The 21,786-nt window shown below is 31.3% G+C and overlaps 1 protein-coding gene across 2 annotated transcripts in view; it reads right to left on the bottom strand.

The window, feature by feature from the left end:
• The window catches only part of LOC118204883 (uncharacterized), a 60,090-nt gene extending 38,304 nt beyond the window's left edge, over positions 1 to 21,786 (bottom strand). Inside the window, exons 1-3 of one of the 2 annotated variants that reach the window (XM_035377181.2) lie at positions 21,498 to 21,786; positions 15,571 to 15,764; positions 9,902 to 10,071 (exon numbers count right to left, since the gene is read on the bottom strand). In XM_035377181.2, coding sequence (XP_035233072.1) covers positions 9,902 to 10,016 — 115 coding nt within the window. In that variant the 5' untranslated portion in view covers positions 10,017 to 10,071; positions 15,571 to 15,764; positions 21,498 to 21,786. The remainder of the gene's footprint in view (positions 1 to 9,901; positions 10,072 to 15,570; positions 15,765 to 21,497) is intronic. The other variant, XM_085821162.1, reaches the window with a different exon arrangement.

Here is a 21,786-nt window from a genome sequence, read left to right as displayed (position 1 = left end):
CATAAATTTAAATTCCTCTTTAGCTATAGCTAAGCGTTTTGGATCGAGCTGTCGTGCCTTTGAATAAACGGGTTGACCATCAGTTGTAATAAAATGTGTAACACCATGTTTAATTTGTGTAGGAAAAAGGTTAGGTTTAGAAATTTCGGGATATTTCGACAGTAAATCGAAAATTTTTATGGATTTATTTAATGTGGTTACTGAGTAATCACTGGAAATAGCAGCGACATCCCACTGGACACAAAGCTGTGTTACGCCATCAATTAATTTTTTCTTATTTATATCGATAAGCAATTTATATTTATGAAGAAAGTCAGCTCCTAAAATACCTTTTGTGACATCAGCAATTATGAATGGAAACTGAAAATCACGACGTAATCCCAAATCAAGAGTTAGCGTTTTTATGCCATAAGTGGAAATATCTGTGCCATTAGCTGCATACAGTTTATATTCAGTTTTACATTTATTCTGTGAAGTAGCAGGAATTATGCTTACGTCAGCTCTGCTATCAATAAGAAAGTGCAAATTTGATCTTCGGTCACAAACGAATAAACGAAATTTGCGACAATCCTTCATATTTTCTGCAGCAGCGTTTGCCGCTGAACCTACTGCAGATTCGAGTTTTCCTGGTTTTTGAAATCGTTTTTTACCCAAGCACACAGAGGCTTGCATTTCTCTGGAATGCATTTTGCTCCAAAACGAAAGTGATAAAAACAAAATTTGCCAGTAGGGTCATATCGTTTACGAGATCGGCTTCGAGATCGTGAACGTGAATTACGTAAATCTGAGTCCCTGCGTCTTGAGCGAATGGTTATTTGATCAATTTTTTGTTCAAGAAAGGTAATTCTTTGCAACAAATCATTTGCGGGAACGGAAGGAGCATTAGTACTAAATACTTCTGGTTTCCGATTCATATCACTAATTTTATCTGCCATAGACGCTAACTTGGTTACATCTTCATCACTAACTAATAATATATTTTTTATGGAGTCAGGTAGCTTCTCCAGCCATAAAGTTTTGATTAGATTTTCAGAAACATCTGTAGTAGCAACTGATCTCAACTTCTGCAAAAGTTGGCTTGGTTTTATGTCTCCAAGTTCGATACCAGTAATCAAACGTTTAATCCGCACATTTTCACTTTCTTTGAATAAATGTAATAACCTAATTTTAACATCCGAATATTTTGTGGCACTATCGTTCGTTACAATGTCCCAAATATTTTCGACGAACTTAGGATCAAGCTGTGAAACTAAATAATTAAATTTCGTTTCTTCTGAAACGATATTACTAATTTTGAACTGAGCTTCAACTTGAAAAAACCATATTTCCAGTTTATCAATCCAAAAAGGAGGTATTTTTACACTCACCTTATGAAGCTCCGGTGACTGCATCGTATCTTTCATAGCAGTTTCAGAAGAGTCATTTGTTGTCATTTCGAAAATTAATCAGGGTCACCACGATGTAGCCTTGGCTACTAATGTTTAAAATTAATTTATGACTAGTAACAGCATGAATTATAAACAAATAGCTAAGTTATTGCACTTTATTTTCCAGCTATCGAAATGTGACGCTACGAGCAACGTTTTGAAACCAAAACCTAGCAATCATGAATCAGAACTAGAACTAGTTGCCATTCAGCATAAAGAAATTTAAATATAAATATGAACTACTTATTGGCATTCAGCATAAAAGAAATATAAATATGAATATTAACAAAATATTAAAGTTAATTTTATAAAATAATTAAACACATGAACAAATATATGAAATAAAAAATTATTATTTCTCATGCAATAACTGGGCCACTACAGCATCATCATGCCTTTCCACTCAGCTCTGTCCACAGCCACAAGCTGATAAAAGTATTGGATTCCTTCTACTACGCAATTAAAATATTACATACATATATATACATGCACACATGCACTGGTCAACTATGACTTTACTACACTATCTTGTTACACACACAAACACACACACAAAAAAAAAAAAAAAAAAAAAAAAAAAAAATCTCAGCGTGTAGCTTGGAAAAAGAGTGGAGTTAGCAAGGTGTCCACCGATAACATCGCGGAGAAAACAACGCAAGGCGAAAACGTCGTGCTACAAAACATCGTGGGAGAAAACATCGCAGTTCTAAAACATCGTGGTACAAAACATCGTCGTCGAAAATAAAGCGGTTCAAAAACTTCGCAGTTTAAAAACATCGCCGTCAAAAATATCGTGGTAAAAAATAAAGTATCTACAAATCATTGCAGACGATAACATCGCAGACATGCTTTTTTCAGGCTTTAATAACTGTAAATGGATATTCCCATAATGATTTGTGAGCGCAAGATGTAAAGAAGGATAATTTTTACTTTCATATTTTTTATTAAATATTAAATTTTTGCTGAGAAAATAAGAAGGAAACTTAAGCATAGAAAATTAATGCAACTTATAGCACTTAATAGAATTTTAAACCGACATAGTTAACTAACAAAGACCATTAATAAATCATTTTTATAAAGTTTTTACAGGTAATTTTTCATAAAAAGTATAATCTATTAAGTTGCATTTAATTTTCTATGCTTAAGTTTCCTTCTTATTTTTTCAGCAAAAATTTATTAGTTAATAAAAAAATGTGAAAGTAAAAATTATCCTTCCTTACATCACTTACGCTAACAAATCACTATGGGAATATCCATTTACAGTTATTAAAGCCTGAAAAAAGCATGCCTGCGATGTTATCGTCATGCGATGATTTGTAGATACTTTATTTTTTACCACGATATTTTCGACGGCGATGTTTTTAAACTGCGAAGTTTTTGAACCACTTTATTTTCGACGACGATGTTTTGTACCACGATGTTTTAGAACTGCGATGTTTTCTACCACGACGTTTTCACCTTACATTGTTTTCTCCGCGATGTTTTCGGCTGTAACCAGTTAGCAACAACTGTTTTGGTGAGGTCATGCCACACACCTCCTCTATCCATGTGGCCAGTTTCGACTTAACCGATCACGCTGGTTGGGAGTACTGCGTCACCGAGTGAAAACGTGCAACTGCATTCTGCCGGGAAAATGTCTAATGTAAAAAACGAACAGCGAATCAACAACAAGTTTATTGTGAAACCGAGGCTTATGGCTTTTTCCCATGCACGTGTGTTTAAATAGGATAAGGGGTTTTTAGGGGGAAGGGACAGTGTGGTAGATGATGAATGTCAAGACATGAAAATTCAAGGCAACGTTAATTGCCTTAAATAAATATTAAATAAATTCAACATAAATGGAATTGCAATGATTGAGTGGGTTCCCAGTGGTCAACACTACTACACTGAAGTACTAAAAAGACTTTGTGAAAAAATTAGGGAAAAAAAAGCCACAGTTAGGGAAGATAGATGGCTGTTGGACCAGGACAATGCACCCGCTCACACGGCCCTATCTGTCAAGCAGTTTCTGATCAGCAAAAAAATTACCGTGATGGAACATCCTCAGTTCACCTTTTTTTTTTTATTTCCTAAAGTTAAATCTTCCTTAAAGGGAAGCCATTTTACCTCAGTTAAGTTCAGGCAAAAACAGAGAATCTCCTGAAGGGACTTCCGAAAACCTCATTCGAGAACTGTTACCAGCAATGGCAGCACCAAATGCAGAAGTGCGTGAATGCTGAATGGGACTATTTTGAAGATAATAATGTTACAGAGAACTGATTTTGTAAGTACAATAATTAATTGGACCAGTCTCTTTTTTTTTTTTTTTTTTTTTGTGTGTGTGTGTGTGTCACACTCGTTTAAAACATATATAGTACTATAGTGTTATCATTATAAATAGTTCCTATACATTTGCAAAGTACCTATTTATTAAATTTTTAAAGTATATCAGATGTTAACTAACATGATAAATACTTCACCATAAGATTTTACTACATGAACTAACATTGCTCATTTTCACAGTTTTGCTTCTTTACCAAAGATTGTACAAATCTTATCAATTTTTCCTGAGAGGCAGATATATTTCCATTGATTAAGCAATTTACCAATGTGTACTCATGAGGTATAATAACCAGAATAAATCCTGCACATACACATACTGCACCCCATACTCAAGATAGCTATCATAGCTTCTTTTCATAGCTCAGTTAATAAGTTGCTAGTGAACTTTCAACTGACTACTAGTTGTTACAACATAAAAATAACATATGTCTTCTAAAAAAAGACTTTCAGTAATCGTACTAAAATATTTATATGCATGTTCCATATTTAGCATTATTTGATATCTAAAAAAGTTTATGAATTTGAATAGGAAATCCTATTTTAAAGTAAAGTACACATAAAACAATGAAACCTAAGATCAGGGGTGACCAAACTGTGGCTCGTGAGCCTGATATGGCTCTCACAGGCAATTTGTGTAGCTTGTGCTTAATATATGTATGAAATATGGTAAACTAAAACTATTCAGTGTCCAAAAAGAAGTAATTAATTAGTTTAGACTTTTTAAAAAGTTATCAGGGATTTCTTTCTATTTAAAACCTCTTGTACTACTTCTACAATGATGTAAATATGAACTTGTGGCTTTTAGAAAATATAGATGCGGCTCTCGAACATTCCTGAAATCAAACGTGCGCCTCTTACTAACATGAAATTTGGCCAATCCTGCCTAAGATTAAGGCATAAGTTCTGTGCCTTCTCACGTTCAGTGGGCTGTCTTTTTAATAAGCTTTTATTTAGTTCACTCATAATGTTTGAAAATTTTGTCACAGATTTTTAACCTACTTCCTGATAAGCTATAGAGTTCAAATTTTGTACACATACTGTTTGCGGGTAATACATTGCAGTGAGGCAATTTTTTTAAATTTGTTTTAGACTTTTCTTATTTAATGCTTAAATGATTTTTTGCATATATCTTCATTTAAAGAATAAACTAAAAGTATCAGAATTTTACTACTACCACTGAATGGAGCAAGGGGGGGGGATCCTTTAAATTAAACTTTTTTATTTTCTTAATTTTTAGTAAATTTTTAAAATACTTTTTTTAATTATTTTATATCCATGATTTTAAAATTTTAACATCTAAAAACGTATCAGGTATACTGATTTGAAATTTTCAACAAACATTCTTCATAGAACAAACTTTATTTAGATTATACAATAAACACTCTTCAAAAACAAAAATTATTTTAAAAAATATTAATCAGGCAATTTTCTACATTTATGTTATTATATCACATGAGTCTTTGCATATATTATTTCAAAAATGACACAGTTTAGGGATTGTTTAGTGTTCCTAACCTGTCATTTTTCTTTTTCCATTTCATAATTTAATACATACATGTTCACAGCATTTTAGTTTAAAAGTGGATTTTTTAAAAATTATTTTGATATGTTATATTGTATTGTTTTATGGGATTTCAAAATTCTTTAACACCAAAAAATGTATCAGTTATAAAGACTTCAAAATTTCAAGCATTATAAATTAAACTCTTCATCTTCTTTTAAAACAAGAATGAATAATAATCCTTTTAGAATTTTTTTAAACTAAACTTTTTTTAAATGGTGTTTGTTGCTACAGTACAAGCAAAACTTTATAACTAATTTTTCAAACTATTTCCTGATAAGCTATCCAGCTAAAATTTTGCGCTCATATTCATTGTAGATGACAATACAATATGGTGTAGTCATTTGTTTTTCAAAATTCAATTTATATTTTTTTTTAATTTAAGGATTGTTAGTGTTTAAAATTATTTGCAATGAAATCTGAAGTGGCATTTATAATTTTTCCATTTCATAAATTCAAATAATTAATCATTTTTTCCCAGCATTTCATGTTAAAAGTTTATTTTCTAAATTTTATTATGGTACATAATAGTATATTCTTTTATGGGACTTGAAAACTGTAACAAAACTATTCGAAGTAAAAGAGTGAGTTCATTGTTGAAAGAAGATTTAAAAAAGAAAAAGTTTCTAAAAAAATTAGCTTTTATTTAAAACTTATAAAATAATTAATGAATTAAAAGAAAAAAATAATTTACCATATAGTTTAATTGGAACAATAGATTAAATGATTCTCACGTTATTATTTAGGTACCCAGGCTCAAGACAAAATTTTACTAAAAACCCAGGCTTTTATTATTATATTATTATTATTCATATAAAATTCGGAAAACTCTTTAGATCTCTTTGGCCCTCTGAGTGGCGCAGGATTTTAGATCTGTCATGAAGACCGGTACTTAAACAGCATTTATTAATTGAGTTTGCAAATTACTTATTTTAGTCTGTATTTTCATAAATGCACATTCATGAAGATGATATTCACATTATTAAAGAAAGTAAGAAAGCAAAATATCTTAAAGGTACTTACGTATTATCGCAACCAGGTTGGCACGATTTGTAAGTTTGAGTAAAAAAGTATGAATAGAAAGAAAATGTACATTTATTAATTACAGATAATTTTTAATACAGTTTTTTATATTATTTTGTTTTAAAATATAAAATAGCAATTAAACCCTTCAGGTTTCGAATTTGAATAAGTTGCAGAATTATTTTTTCGGTGGAAATCTTTTGGCTATTGCTTTTAGCACTGATTGAAAACCGTCTTCGCCATTAACAGCTTGAGCTTGGCGCCATATAAATTCGATAAGGTATGAGTCAAGATGATGACGGGCTGTTCCTCTCTGTTTTTTGTTGCGCCATTTGGCTGAGCCCCACGTGCGCTCTACATGTTGTGTGTGAACGCCCGTGTTGGGATCCACAAAGTTATATTTGTGATTAACAGTTCCATGCAGAAATCCAGCATTTTCGAACTCACTTGTATTGTATCCTTTCCAGCAATTCGAATAAATGATGCTTCCTTCCTTCATATTTTCGCAATTTTTTTTACATGAGGGTAACGGCACTTCTGTTAGGTACACTAACCAAAAAAGTCTTTTTCTTTTCTCGGCAAATTCCGCCGAAAACCCATTGCTGAGGTAGTACACGGCCAGTGTTATTTTTTCTTTTTACAAATAAACTTTCGTCTAAACACGTAGGGTTGCCAAATTTGGCGATTTATGCGAATTTTGGCCTGGTTGCATTAATACGTAAGTACCATCTTAAATTATAAGCTAATATATGCCAAGTAGCAAAACTTCTGATGACCAGATAAAGAAGGTCATAATGCTCAGAGGGTTAGCCTAGGTACCTAAATAACGACATCTATTCACTGAATTGCACTGTCAAAAATGTAAATCATCTTCATAAATTTATAAAGGGTGCCCTATGCTTTTATTATTTGTGATATAAAACTGTAGATTATTTCGGTACAACAAATCGATCTATTGCTCCCATTAAAACTATATTTATATATATATATATATATATAATTTCCCCCTTTATTTGATTAACTACATGAAACAAGTCTGATGATACAGAAAAACTTTTCTATGAAGAGAAAAATTAGTGCGATATATATTTTATGGGTTCTGGAGGATAGTTCATGCAGGTTGCTTGAAAAGGTGGATAGAATTCATATTCTTAATGTATTTCTGATATATAATTCCAATTGTAAAGTGTCTTAAAGTAATTTTATGAAAGAAGATAATAAAAAATTATGACTACTTTCTGATTAGCCATACACCCTGCTAAAATGTCAGGAAAATGTTAATGAGGCAAAGCAGAATATCACTAAAATAGTTTTGTACCAACCTATGATATCGGCAAAAATATTTATGTAGAAACCCAAGTATGCATGTAGCACATGTCTGTTTTGGACAGTGCGAAGTAGTACTGAACTGTACAGATGATGAGTTTCAGCAATTCTCTCTCTCTCTCTCTTTCTTTTTTTTTTTTTTTTTTTTTTTTTTTTTTTTTTTTATGACAGTTGTGATCTCTGGGTAGATGAAAAAAAGAAAAACACACACGTATGCAGGGGAATAAAAATAAATAAAAAAATAAAAAAAAAAAAAAAAAAAAAAAAATTCTTGAATAAGATAAGTGTTTTAATACCAATACTTTTTGCTTTTCTAATTTTATTGATTGAATATAGTACACTGTTATTTTGAAAAGTACTACTGCTGTTTACGCATTGACTTGGCAAAAAATTACCTTCTGCCGAGTTCAAGAATGCTTTTAAAAATTGCCAATGAGTTTTAGAATGTACTGCAAAGTTGGCAACAAATTTGACTTTTCAGCAGAAGTGTGGATTATCAGAAAGTACAAAAATAAGAAATAAATGACAAACTATAAATGAGAAAGGATTTATAAAAAATAAATAAATGATTCTTGTAAAGTAAAAATTTTTAAGTAGCAAAACAATCATTATGCTGTAATCAATTAAAAAGTGCCTCAACTTTATACGCATAAAAATTTTAGACCTAAATAATGGCTTTGTATGTTTTACATAATGACTTTCGTCTTTTTACACCTATCTGCAACTGCTATTTAAGACTTTTAAGAACTGCATTTTAAGAGCCTTAAAAGCAAATTTAAAGGCGGGAAATGCCTGTTCTGGTTATTAGTGGTTTCATTATTGGCTTAAAAGAGGCTTCTTTGTTAAAATTGTTGCTTACCACTTCATAATTATTCTTAGCATATATCAGCATCAAACATAAAAAACTACACAGAAAACTTTTGCTTTCTAAAGAAAAGGAGCATTTGTCAGTTTCCCTCAAAACAATACTTTTTTCAACAAATATCAATGTAATTTTAAAATACAGTCATTTCATATAAAAAACAGATTTCAAAAGCTGATTAAAACTCTAAAAATGCTAATAAGGTGAGTCTATCCTGATTCATATACAATTATGAATAATTTGATTATTAACACGTTTTTCTTTTATATTGAACAAATAATTATATTTAAAAGAAAAGCAACATTTAAAACAATGTTACTTAGCACTGGATTTATTTTAGACGCAGTTTCAGCAACTAAATACCCCATAATTTAGTTCTGAAAAAGATTCAGTCATTCGTTCATTGAATGCGCTTTGGCCAAAAACAAAAACAAAAAAAACAAAAAAAAATTCAGATATATACATCATTTAATTAAAAATTTGGTGACTGATTAAACATTTCAAACCTTTTATAAATAAAAAAAAATCTGATGTGTACATCACATGACTTCCGTGTACGGAATATTAAATTATACGCGTTTTTTCTTGCATTTCATTTATACTTAATTGAATTAAATCTACTTTGTCGATAGTGCATAAACCACAATAAAATAAATCCACTCTTTAAAATTCACTATATTTGTTTACCATAGCGACACTCTACAGCGTTATATTTCGTTCATATTATAACTCAGAATGCACAAAATTTATATCATTTGAAGAATTATCTAATTGTTGCCATATGTTCTATTCAAATACTATAATAAATCTAGAACAATGTATAAAAGAAATTAAGCAAACAAAACAAAAAGGAAAAATTTTCACAGATGACTTAGTATTTTAGTATATATATATACATATATTTATATACTTTTGGTGCGGCAGATTGCAACCAAAATGGGAGGTGCACATCTGCATGTTACAGCAGCCCTATATACAAAATTTCAACATTCTGAGGCTACTCATTTTTGAGTTATGCGAGATACACACGTACTTACATACGTACAGACACCCCGAAAAATTCTTTTCAGAATTCAGTTGAAAGCAGTTTTATAATTTTTTGGGAGAAAAAGAGTCTTTTATTCTGTCTTTACGTACAGATGTCACATAAAAACATCGTTAATTGCATTCGCGATTGGTCAAAATGGATATTTTCATTTAAATATGCTGCCTGAAACTTTTTGCAATTACGATACTTCCTTTTTACTTCGTACAAGGAAGTAAAAAGGTCAAAAGTTAATTGCAAAAAAATTGCCTTTAAACTTTGTAGAAGATATCTACTCCCTCCCCCCCTCATCTTGCATGAGTAGTTATTAACACAAGCACAAAATGTATACATACCAGCATTTTGCTTAGTGCTAGAACGTCGGAGAATATTTGGACTTTTGGCAACAGGCTTCACTTGATGTTGATTTTTGCAGCTATTAGGAAGGCAAGCTTGAACGGAAGTAGCCATTTTTGTATTCAAAAGAATACAAAAGCTAACAGCACATCAATTTAAACAATGCAACCTAATATAAAAAATTTCAGAAGTAAGTTATATATAGCCTATACTAATACACAAGCTTTAAAAAAATTATCCAAACATAAATATAAAGCAAGCAAAACAGATTATCTTTAAAACTAATGATTTTCGGTACTGTTCTGTTATCGGTACCAGTTTGAGAAATGTGTGTATGCATATATATATGTGAGTATGAAAGCATCTGTGTGCATACATATACACATATATATATGCACATACATTTAAACCCACATTCATACATTTCTGCATCCAGTTTCAATAACAAAAAAGTATCAATTTTTCAATATTAATTTTTTTTAAAGAACTGGAGAAATATTTGAATAATTTGAATCCTGGTATCACAAAAAATTATTCACAGACTGGCTTTAAAATGTTACATTGCTACATATGTATTTAAATTTGATATTAAGTAATCAGAATGCAAATTTTAAATTCTTTAGATGCACAGAGATACGATTATCAATATTTTGTTAAAATTTACTAGCAGTATTTCTGAATTCAAAAGTGTTATCATAAGCTTAAGGAAATTTTTATTTTTATTTCTTGAAAACCGAGAACTGATATCAAGGCTCTAGGGAGTTATGAAAAAAGCAAGTGTAATTTTACTATTGCTGTTATTGCCTATGGTGCTGCCCTTAAAGGACACGGTGATTAGTAGTTCCGACTGTTACACAATTGGGCATGGGTTCAAATCCTGGAGAAGGTATGGATGTTTGCAAATATTTAGTATCTATGTAGCAGGGGGTATTTAAAATACCATCAAGCCAAATTGTTCTTGAGAGGGTTGTGGTAGGGAAAGAGGGGTAGAAGACCCTTGGATTCCATCTCTCATCATTCATCAGAATATACTTCTTCTAAACTGAGAGAAAGTTGGATAAAGTTTTTTTACAACCTACAAGGTGCCCCATGGGTTAGCTGATGACTGCCACTATCCTCTCTTTCTTGACCAAGATAAAAGTTCGTAGACCTGACCTAAGATCAGGAGGATTAAAGACAACAACAAACTATCTGTAATTCAACACTTGGTTAGAGTAGATTGAAGGGTGCCCCTTATATTATCGTGAAGTTGTTGTTAATCGGTTGAACAATTGTGGTAAATTTTGAATTATGGGAAAAGATCTGTAAGGGCTTGTGGTGTGTGTTAGTTAGGAAGTACATTGTTTGCTTTGTGGTTTAGACGGCAGAATGGCTGAATGTGGTAAGATTAATTTGAAGTTTCTGTACGATTTGGAACAAAAGGGGAAAAGAGCGTTAATTAAGTGGTGTGTAAATGAAGGTTTACTTAAAAGCCATTATAAGTATCCTGTGTGTAAGAAGGAAATGAATGCACATGGTCGAACGTCGGAGGTTACTGGCACTACAGAGGATATTTTTGTGAATTTATGTGGCATCGCCAGTATACAGATTCTAGTTCATATAATTTTAAAGTTTGTAGATGCTGTTAAGGAATTTTGTTTGACTGAAAAAAGAGAAATTTTTAAATAAGGTCCGTGAATATTTCCTTTGTGTAGTGCTAAGATAAATTTCGTTTTTTTACGTTATCTGATAGCTTGATTTAAAATGTAGTATAGTGAGATTATATATTTTTTGTTCGTTGCTCCTTTGACTTAAGTGAATATAGATCGATGTGTACATGGATAAAGGGAGTGCACAATGCCAAGTTTGTGCAATCTCTGATTTTTTTTAAGTGAAAATAGGTCAATGTGCACATGGATAAAATCACGGGAGTGCACAATGCCAAGTTTGTGCAATTCTCTGATGTTTTTAAGTGAAAATAGGTCGATGTGTACATGGATACCCAGTTTGTGCAATTCTTCGACTTGTTATTTTGTCTTTGTGCAGTGGCGATTTTTGGCGCAAAACCAAAATAACAACTCAAAGAACTGCATAACCTCAGTATCCATGTGCCGCCAAAAATCGCCAATTTTCGCCAAGGCACACCCGTAAATACATTTTTACCCAACACTTTACAGACAGGAAAAACCTAAAACAATAATAAATAATCTGAATTAAATATTAAATGCCACAGCAACAATTTTCAGCGAAAAGAAATTTTACATTCCTCCCTCCAAATTATAAAAATGAATACAACTTCCAAAAATATTAAAAAGCAACAGGCTTAATAGAACTCTGGAGGCTTATGAAAGTCATCCAGTCAGCAAAAATATTTTTCAAAACAAACTGAAAGAGCAAGCACTGAAATTCTACAAGAAAGATAGCCTAACATGTATAGTATGGGACCATTAATTCTAAAATAAAATAAATGGATGTGAAAGACTTCTTTATCACTAGCGTAAAAAAATTTCCATTATTTTGCATCGCATATTCCTACAGAAATCAGAGAAACTTCGTAAAGATATGTGTTTCACTACCTGGAATTCAAAACACAAATTATTTCTAATAATGTTGGACAATATTTTTATTTAATCGCTAAAAACACAACATAAGTCTGTATTCCACAGAGAGGAAGGAAATTCCCATACAAGATATAACTAATTATGCACATATGTGACATTTCACTTCCAAAGATAATGCTTAACACAAACTTGAATTCATTTTACATATTATTCTGTCTGTATTTATATCACAAATATTCACTCAAAAATAAAGCAACAGCATAAATAGTATCCTGTCTTTATTTACATCACAAATATTCACTCAAACTAGAAGTATATACTAGAAGTATTTAGTGCACACAATCTAAAATCCAGACGTCCGATATCTGGAAAAATCCAATATTCAGACCACCAACGAAAAAAATTAATAAAATAATAATTATAAAAAAAAAACTTCCTCCCTTACCAAAAAATCTAGGAGAAAAGAATATAATATTCAACAAACAAAAAAGTGTGTTGAAATGTGATTTTTCTCCCAACTGAGTTTCTAACATGTAAAATCACCTGATGGCAAGGTAAGACTTATTTACGCTGGTTAACATTGTATTTATTGGCCAGAATCACCAACCACTTTCAGCCACGAATGGTTGTGGGGGGAAAGCGATGCATTTTGCCCCTGGGTGCAGTCTTTGCAGATCCTTTACCTTACTGCCCATTACCTTACCGAGTTCTAAAAACTTTGCCACCCGTAAATTCTACAACCTAGTGTCTCTCCTAAATTCTAAAAATTTTGCAATCCCTAAATTCGGCTGCTCAGTACTAAAAATTGTGGCTAATTAATAAAATAATTTGAAATCCAGAATCGCCAAAGTCCTAATGATTCCGGATCTGAGACTTTCTTTGGACTGCAGAAGAAGTCTGAATTCATGGGCTACAATTTATGACATGAAATATTATTATCTAATTCTTTGATTATTAGCTCAGGTTTTTTTATCACTGCATTTATTTTATCTGTAATGGTAAACAAATTAACCCCTTGTCCTTGTATTTATTTTCTCCAAATTTTATTCATTTAACTTTCCAAAAATATCTGCTAAATATGCTAAATGCGTAAGCTATAACTCACTAAATAAACATTTTTGCAATTCAAATTTTGAATCACAGAGGAAAATTTGAATTTCTGATCGAAGTTCAAAAAGATGATTTAAAACTTTGCCTCTGGATAACCATCTTACTTCAGAATTCAAAAAAAGCGTTTCACGTTCACTGCCCATCTCTTGGAAAATCATAAATATTCTTGAATTTAAAACTCGACTTTTAATAAAATTAACAAGTTTCACATCTTGATATAAAACGATTTTCAGGCTTTCTGGGATTTTTTTGGCTACTTAAGCTTTACGATGAATGGAGCAGTGAGCAAATTTAGTGTCAGGTGTGACTTTCTTCATTTGAGAAATAACACCAGAATGTTTTCCTGTTAAAGCCCGAGCTCTGTCACTGCATAGGGCAATAACAAAGGGCCCAGATTCGAATCCCAGAGAAGGCATGTTTGTAATTGTCTGTCCCTTCATAGGTGGTAATAATGGCCTACTTCTTAGGTTGTAGGGTTCACTTGTTTAACTTCTAAGTGAGAATCGCACATGCAGTAAGTTCTGGTAGAAACTACACAAAAGAAGGGTTAAAAATACCCTTTATTAACTCTTTAAAATTTACAATGCGTCAACTTGACACTAACACACTATGCCTCCCTTGGGTGGTAGCTGAAATCATCGAACTAAACTAAAAATTTGAAAATATGCTCAAGTAGTAGAACTAAGACACGGGGTTCAGATAATTCCTGTTTCTTAAGCCTGCGTCGAAGCTAGTGGCAGGAAGTGAATGCAGTTAAGCCATGTAAACCAACAATAACTCATGCAACAGAGTACAAGCTCATGCAACAGAGGTGAATAGCAATAGCCTCTTTCTAACTTTCCTACTAAACCATCGGTTTTTAAACTCTTTCTTCACAAGGTAGAATTTGCATTCCTTCACATGTGCTACCAAATTTAAATATTCTGACATTGACAATTAGGGGAATGGAGGCTTATAGAAAAGTTTAAAATTAAACTTTAACTTGTTAGTCAAAATAAATATATATACCCTACAAGGTAACTTCCACAATAAAGAAGCCTAAGTCAGTTAAGTGCCCGACAAGGGGGACAGAGTGGGAACTTTGTTTGGAGAGTTCAAAATGTTATAAACCTAGCTATAAAACACATACTATGTTCCTTTTTTGGCACTAAAAGCTTTGCAGAGATAAATGAATAATTCTTTTTTTTTTTTTTTTTTTTTTTTTTTTAAATATAATAAACGATGGTAGAAGTACAAACAATTACAAAGCTATGCAATTCTGTCATGAATTTACATGATTCCTAAGTTAAATATAAAATACACACTGAATACAAATCCAAGTGCATTTTGTAAGCAGTGCTTGTTACATTCATTGATTTTAGTAATAAATAATAGGCTGAATGTCAAATACAATTTGATTTCGAGTTTTTGATACAGTGAAGCAACTCTATGCTCCCCTTCCTCCTGGATCAACAGGTTACAAAAAGTAGTTCTCCGACTTTTACATTGAAAAATGCATATTAATGCAACCATCTTGGCACAATCTGGTGATTTTTTACAGATGAAAAGATAAAAGTTACTTATCAGCTTATCAGATGCAAATTAGTAGTTTTCACATTTTTTTTTTATTAGGAAGATTCTCAAATTATCAGCATTTATCATAAGTTGGTAGACATTATCAGCATATGAAAAGAAAACACAATTTAGAAGTCAAACAACAAAAATCAGCGTTATATTTTCAAATTTTCACAGGACTACTTTCGATGGTTTTACCAAACCATCATCAAGAAAGACTTTTTTATCTTATCTCGTTCACTTGCGCTTTTTCAGCTCAGGATGATGGTTCGTTGAAACCATCGAAACTAGTCCTGTGAAAATCTGAAAATATAACGCTGATTTTTGCCGTTTGACTTCTAAATTAATATTTGTTTGGTGTGTTATCATATCTTAAGTAAGAAAACACATGTTAGCAATTTAAAATACAAATTTAAATTATTAAATAAGAATTACATGATACATTAAAAAAATAAAACACTTACATTCTTCTTCAAATCTTTCTGTACCTTTTTTGCACTATTTTTCTTCTAAAGCACACAATGATTTGTTTTCACTTAAAAAAACATTAGAGAATTGCAGAGATTCAGCTTCAGGCAATCTTCGGCAGCAGCATCTATCTAGGAAACGTATTTCCTCATTGTTCCCTTTAGAAAATTTTCAGCAAAATTCTGTATTCCTGCAGAAATTTTACTGAAGTTTCTTAGAATGCTGGCAAATTTCACAAGTTTATATTTTAAAACTAAGTTTAAGATGGTATAGGTGGTGGTATATGGATACCGAGTTTGTGCAATTTTTTGTTATTTTGGCTTGTGTAATGGCGATTTTTTGGCACAAAAATCACCGCTACACAAAGCCAAAAAAACAAGACAAAGAATTGTACAAACTCGGTATCCATGTACACATCAATCTATTTTCACTTAAGGAAAAAATCAGAGAATTGCACAAACTAGGCATTGCGCACTCTTGGTGATAAATGAAACAACTTCACGATAATACAAGAAGTACCCTTCTCTCTACTATAACCAAAATGTTTTAGATATAAGTTGAGAATCGTGCATTAAAGCAATAAACGATACATCATCTACCTCATTACTTGGTAAATTAAAGATTATTAATGCCATAGTTACAAAAAAAAAAAAAAAAGAAAAGAAAAGAAAAAAAGAAAAAGAGGGGGAAAGAAAGGAATGACTATATTTTTAAATAAACAATGTGAATTCAAAACCCTCATAAAAAATTAATAATATAAGAAAACGTGGCAAGAGCAAAAATGCAACGCGGTGCTGGTATATGATTACGTGGCGAGGTACGAGAACACACAGCTGGTGCTAATATATGATGACATAGTGAGGTATAAGAACATGCAGCCAGATTTTGGCAAAATATCTCAGATCAATGGGCAAGAGTAGATTTTTTAAAATGCATATATTATTTGTCTTTAGGATCATAATATTTGATTTCTAGACATTACATAAAAACATTATAAAAATAACATTGCGTGCATCAAAAGGTTAAATATTAAGAATTCTGAAAAGCAACCCCTTATTCTACATAACTCGACTTTTCGGAAACTCGACAGTCTCTCAGTACACATTATGTCGAGTTTGTGGGACTCTACTCTAGATAGTTTAAAAGAAAAAAAAAAAAGGAAGACATAGCTTAGAGCAGTGGAATTCAACTAGAGGCTGGTAGGCACCTGATAGCCTGCACTTCTATCTTTAGGCACCCACCAGCACAATCACAATATTGCCTTGAGACAAGACAAAAACTTTAGTCTCAAACTAACAAAATTTCTCTGATCTAGTAAATCATAAAAAAGGTACAATTACACATCAGACCACATATAGGGATGTTGCATTGGTTTTCACCAACTTGCATTCAATAAATGAAATCTTCTCTAAAAGCTCAACAAAGAAGTCTTTTTACCACCAAAAATGAAGCAACGAATCACACAAAAGCATTCTTTAAAGTAAGTTACATTCTTGCATCACATAAAAAAGGCATACTCAAACGAGGCCATTGTGAAGGAAACGACGCTGGCAATGTTGGAGTCTTTATTTCGTTAATTTAAAAACAAAAATTAAATAATCTCAGCGATAAATTATCCTCTATCTCAGCCTCTATTATGTAACACAATGAGACACGATAAGTAAAAGATATGGTGAACGAAATCAATATATAAATAAAACCTGATTAGGAAAAATGTGCATATTTTCCCTTCAGTTTAATGAATCCACTGATATTACTGACTCATCACAACTTCTGATGTTCACAAGAATGGCGTTTCCTGATTTCTCTGCCACACAAGCACTGTTGACTTTTGTCTTTGGCAAAATATGCTCGAAGGCAAAGCATATATCACGCAATTAAAAAAATATATTACTGAAGAGAATGTATCAACAAAAAAAAAAAAAAAACTCATTGCATTCACAGCCGAGGATGAACCACCTATAATTGAGAATAATACTGGATTTATTAACTCTGCAAGAAGGACGACAAATTTTCTAAATTTAATTCCTACCATTGTGCCATTCACCAAGAAAATCTGGCTGCTAAAAAGCTCAGTCTCAAAAGTAAGGTGCAGAGTCAAAGAAACGTTTTAACAAGATTTGTTGAAAAGCTGTCAGATACATTTCTAATATCCAAAGACAACAAAATTTGGATGCATCGGCATGGCTTGCTTTCTTGGCATTTAGCATGCGAAAAACAACATGGTGTTGGCATGCTGTGTATCAAAATATATGCCAAATTTTAATAAGTTGTCAGAGAATATTAATACTCAAATATTTCATTAACAGCAAGTTAATGACTTAATGCAGTACTTAATAACAACATTTCAGGTTCGAAAATAATTCTTGTTTACACAAGGCTACCTCAAGCAAGAAACAGTGCCATCATTCTATGTCAGCGAAAATATTAAGAAAGAAAGGAGTTGTGGCTTCTCACCAAACAACAATTATTTCCCGTAACAAAATATCATCCTATAGAAGGTTTACTAAAGTGAAGAATAGGGTGTATGCCAAATTTGGCAATGTCATTGTTACATGATTTTATTTTGGCAACCTTACCACCATTGTTGGATAACAATATTATTCTGCAAACCTATGTTTTTTTTTTTTTTTTTTTTTTTTTTTTTTGATAGCTTGAATCGATGGGATTGTGGGATATTTCATTTTCGACCACATATTCTTTGTTTTTCATTGTAAATTATTATTTTGACATGGTGAAAATAGAATGACTCTTTTATTTTCATTATAGTGTATGTTGAAGTTTCAACTGTTTTTTTTTTTTTGGTAATTATGATTGTGAGTGGTGTGAGCAGTGCAAAGGTTGTGTCTATATGCCAAGTCTATACAATCCTCCGAGTCTTTAAGTACAGACAAATTGCTGAATATAAGGGGAGAAAAGTGCAAAACAATTGCAGAACTTCCTGGAAAAGGTAAGTATTTAATGTTTTAATGTATTGTACAATCTATATTCAATAACAAAAATTTGCATTTTAAATTACTGATATGTGTTTCCTTTTGATATGTTGATAACGTCTGCCAACTTATGATAAATATCAAAAGTTTGGCAATATTTTTTAAATGTCATCAAGATCGCCCAATAAGTAGCTTTCACCAGGAGTTAAAGAATCAATATAACTCTCCAAATGAAGAAATAGTTTCATCCAAGACATGCAAATTAAGGGCTACTTATATGCCCTGATATTTCTGCTAAGTAATAACATTTGAAAAATTAAAGTGAGGGCATGAGAAATTGTTGCTTGTATAATGAGAGAATATACCATCTGGCCTTTTAAAATGGCTCAAATGGTTAATAACGATTCCTGTATTAAAATGATGGGAATAATTCACAGGAAAGTCTTTAGGATCATTCTACATTTTTGCATGTTAATAATTCTCATTAATTTTGGAACTACTCCGATATTTTGGTGAGAAACTCCACGCTGCCATATTGCTATCTAAATTTTTTGTCTACATTTCGAACTTTAAGCCTAAAATGTCTCCAAAAACACGGTTTTCCCGAATGCAAAAACCACGTTTTGAACACACAATTTAAGCTAAAAATCCAAAACAAAAACAAAAAATTTAGATAGCAAAACCGTGAAGTTTCTAACCAAAATTATTTGACAAGAGTCTATGTACACAGCGATATGTTTTAACTTAAAAAAACATCTAAGAATGGCACCATCTAGGCAACGAACGAATTTACGAACTACGCACACCTCGCTTTAATAAATTAACATAACAACAATAAATTTCAAAGAATACCATGCACACAGCGTTCTGTTTCAACTTTAAAAAACATCTACGAATTGCATAATTTAGACGGTACGCACTAATCAACAAAATAACTAAAATAAATTTCAAACAATTAAAAAAAACAACAATAACTACAGAAATTCATACTAAAAAAACAATGAACATAAAATTCTACCAAATAAGAACAAGAAAAAAATAAAATGCACTTACCATTAATGCTTTTTCGAACAACAGAAATACCAATTTCATACCGCCACGTAATCACTATCGTATTTATATGACAGCCAGACACACTATCCAGAAAATTCATATTATGGTTCACAAATAAATAAAATAACAAATAATCACAAATCCCTACTTCTATCACGCACAGCCACTAAAAATAATCTCCCATACCTTCTTTCTACACCTCCAAATACCCATTGCCCCTCAACAGGATGGCCACGACGATATTTCCTTATGCCAAACTTCAATTCAACAATTTTCACCATTAAATCTTTCCCCCCAGCTTCTCAGACACAAAGCATCATGGGAACCAATGAACTCCAGCGAAAGATTTTTCAACGTCAACAGGGTTGCCATACAACACGCAGTCGCGCCAAAAACCAGCGCAGAACACATATCGCCACATTTGGTGAAATTAGGGCGTATATCAGAGTTGTACCTTAATTTTAATATTTTTTATTTAATATTTACTCTTTATTTAGAATGCTACAAAACAAGAATTTGTTTTATTTTTTCAATATTTTTCAATTCTATATAAGTTCCTGTTCCTTTATGCTTATGCAACAATATCATATAGGGAAACAAAAGAAATTTTCAAATATACATTTTACAATTTCATCTTTAAACAAGAAGTGCATTTATTTGCATTGAAAAAAATGAAAACAATACAGTTACTTCTCAACATGAAATAAATCAATTTTCAAAACAATTTGTCACAAATACATAACATATGTAACTTAATTACTTATGATTAAAATTGCAAATGTAACCTTGAAATTTTTAATTAACTTTTCATACACCTATGTTAAATTATTATACACAGCTTTACACAACATACTTTATACACTACATTGTTTCATTGCTAATTTAAATATTTGCTTAGTAGCTTATTCTTTATAAATAAGAGTAAAGTAATTATAGTAATTTATTATACAAAATTATAAATTGTACTTAATGAAGCTCTAAAAGAACAGCCTACATGGTTGCTCATAAATTCATACTATATTTTTATTGAATATTTATTGTTTAAATCATCTTCTAACAATATTTGAATGTACATTTTGCTTAGCAAAGACAAAAACATATCAGTAAACAACTTCTAATACAGATATTTAATTTCTACTAAATATACTTTAATGCTATATTATAAATAAATTTAGAGGTCAAATGGACAGAAATAACATTTCACTTAAATTGAATTCATAAATACATTTCCAAACACCATATTGTTTACTTTAAATACATAAAACATTCTTTTGAAAACAAAATCCGGGGATGTGATTTTTTTAAAGGAGGTTGTTTAAGAATTATTTTTTATTAAAATTGCCTTAATGTAATTCCTATGTTTTTAACTGAAATGTAAAAATATATTATAAGGAACCAGAATAATGAAATAATTTATCAAGGTACCATCCCTAAATTTCCCAATTTTAACATTCAGATGTCTTAAATAGTTAATATTACTTACTCTTTTATAAAAACTTGATTTCGTTTATATTTTCATATTTTTCCCAAACTAAAGTTCCGTTCATTACCCGTAATTTACTAAAATTTCTGGAAGCAAGCTTGGCAATAAAATAAAATTTTTTAAGTTTTATATTACGCCGATTCTGTCAAAAAAATCGCAGACATCAATATATTACATCCATTACTTTTTAAACACTACAGATCAAGTAACATTTTAATTCAAGACAAGCAAGCTAATGCAAAACATGCTTGTTTTTCACATCTTGTGACCTACGATCCAGTAACACACATGTTAGTCGACCGGAACATTTTGATAGTTGTTATCACAATTCTTTCTGTATGTATTTAAACGAAAACTATTAGAATGCTACATCAAATGTATACGTTGTAATAAAACTTTAAAACTCATAATAAAGAGAATTTACAAATTTCTCTAAATGGTGATTAAACATTACCTCTTAAAACACATCTGCGCTGAGTTGAGGGCGACGACACTTAAGATTAATCAACACATATCCCATAATTTATTTGGAATGCTTACAGAATTCCATCTTATACTTAACTTTCAAATGAAACCACATTTTCAATGAAATTCTTCCTTCACCGAATTTCCTAGAAATTTAAATGCCTGTGTACCTTTCCGCTTCGTTCTGGTTACCGTTGCTTTTGTGTACATTGCGCCAGTCGATCAAGCAGGTCAAACACAATGGAAACATCCAGTAGAAGTAAATTATCGTAAATAAA

The sequence above is a fragment of the Stegodyphus dumicola genome, chromosome 7 (genome assembly GCF_044657685.1).
Source record: "Stegodyphus dumicola isolate Sdum_Otavi_A_Nest chromosome 7, ASM4465768v1".
Taxonomy (NCBI): Eukaryota; Metazoa; Arthropoda; class Arachnida; order Araneae; family Eresidae; genus Stegodyphus; species Stegodyphus dumicola.
Note: the sequence above shows the minus strand (reverse complement) of the source record. Positions and strands in the feature narration are given on the sequence as shown.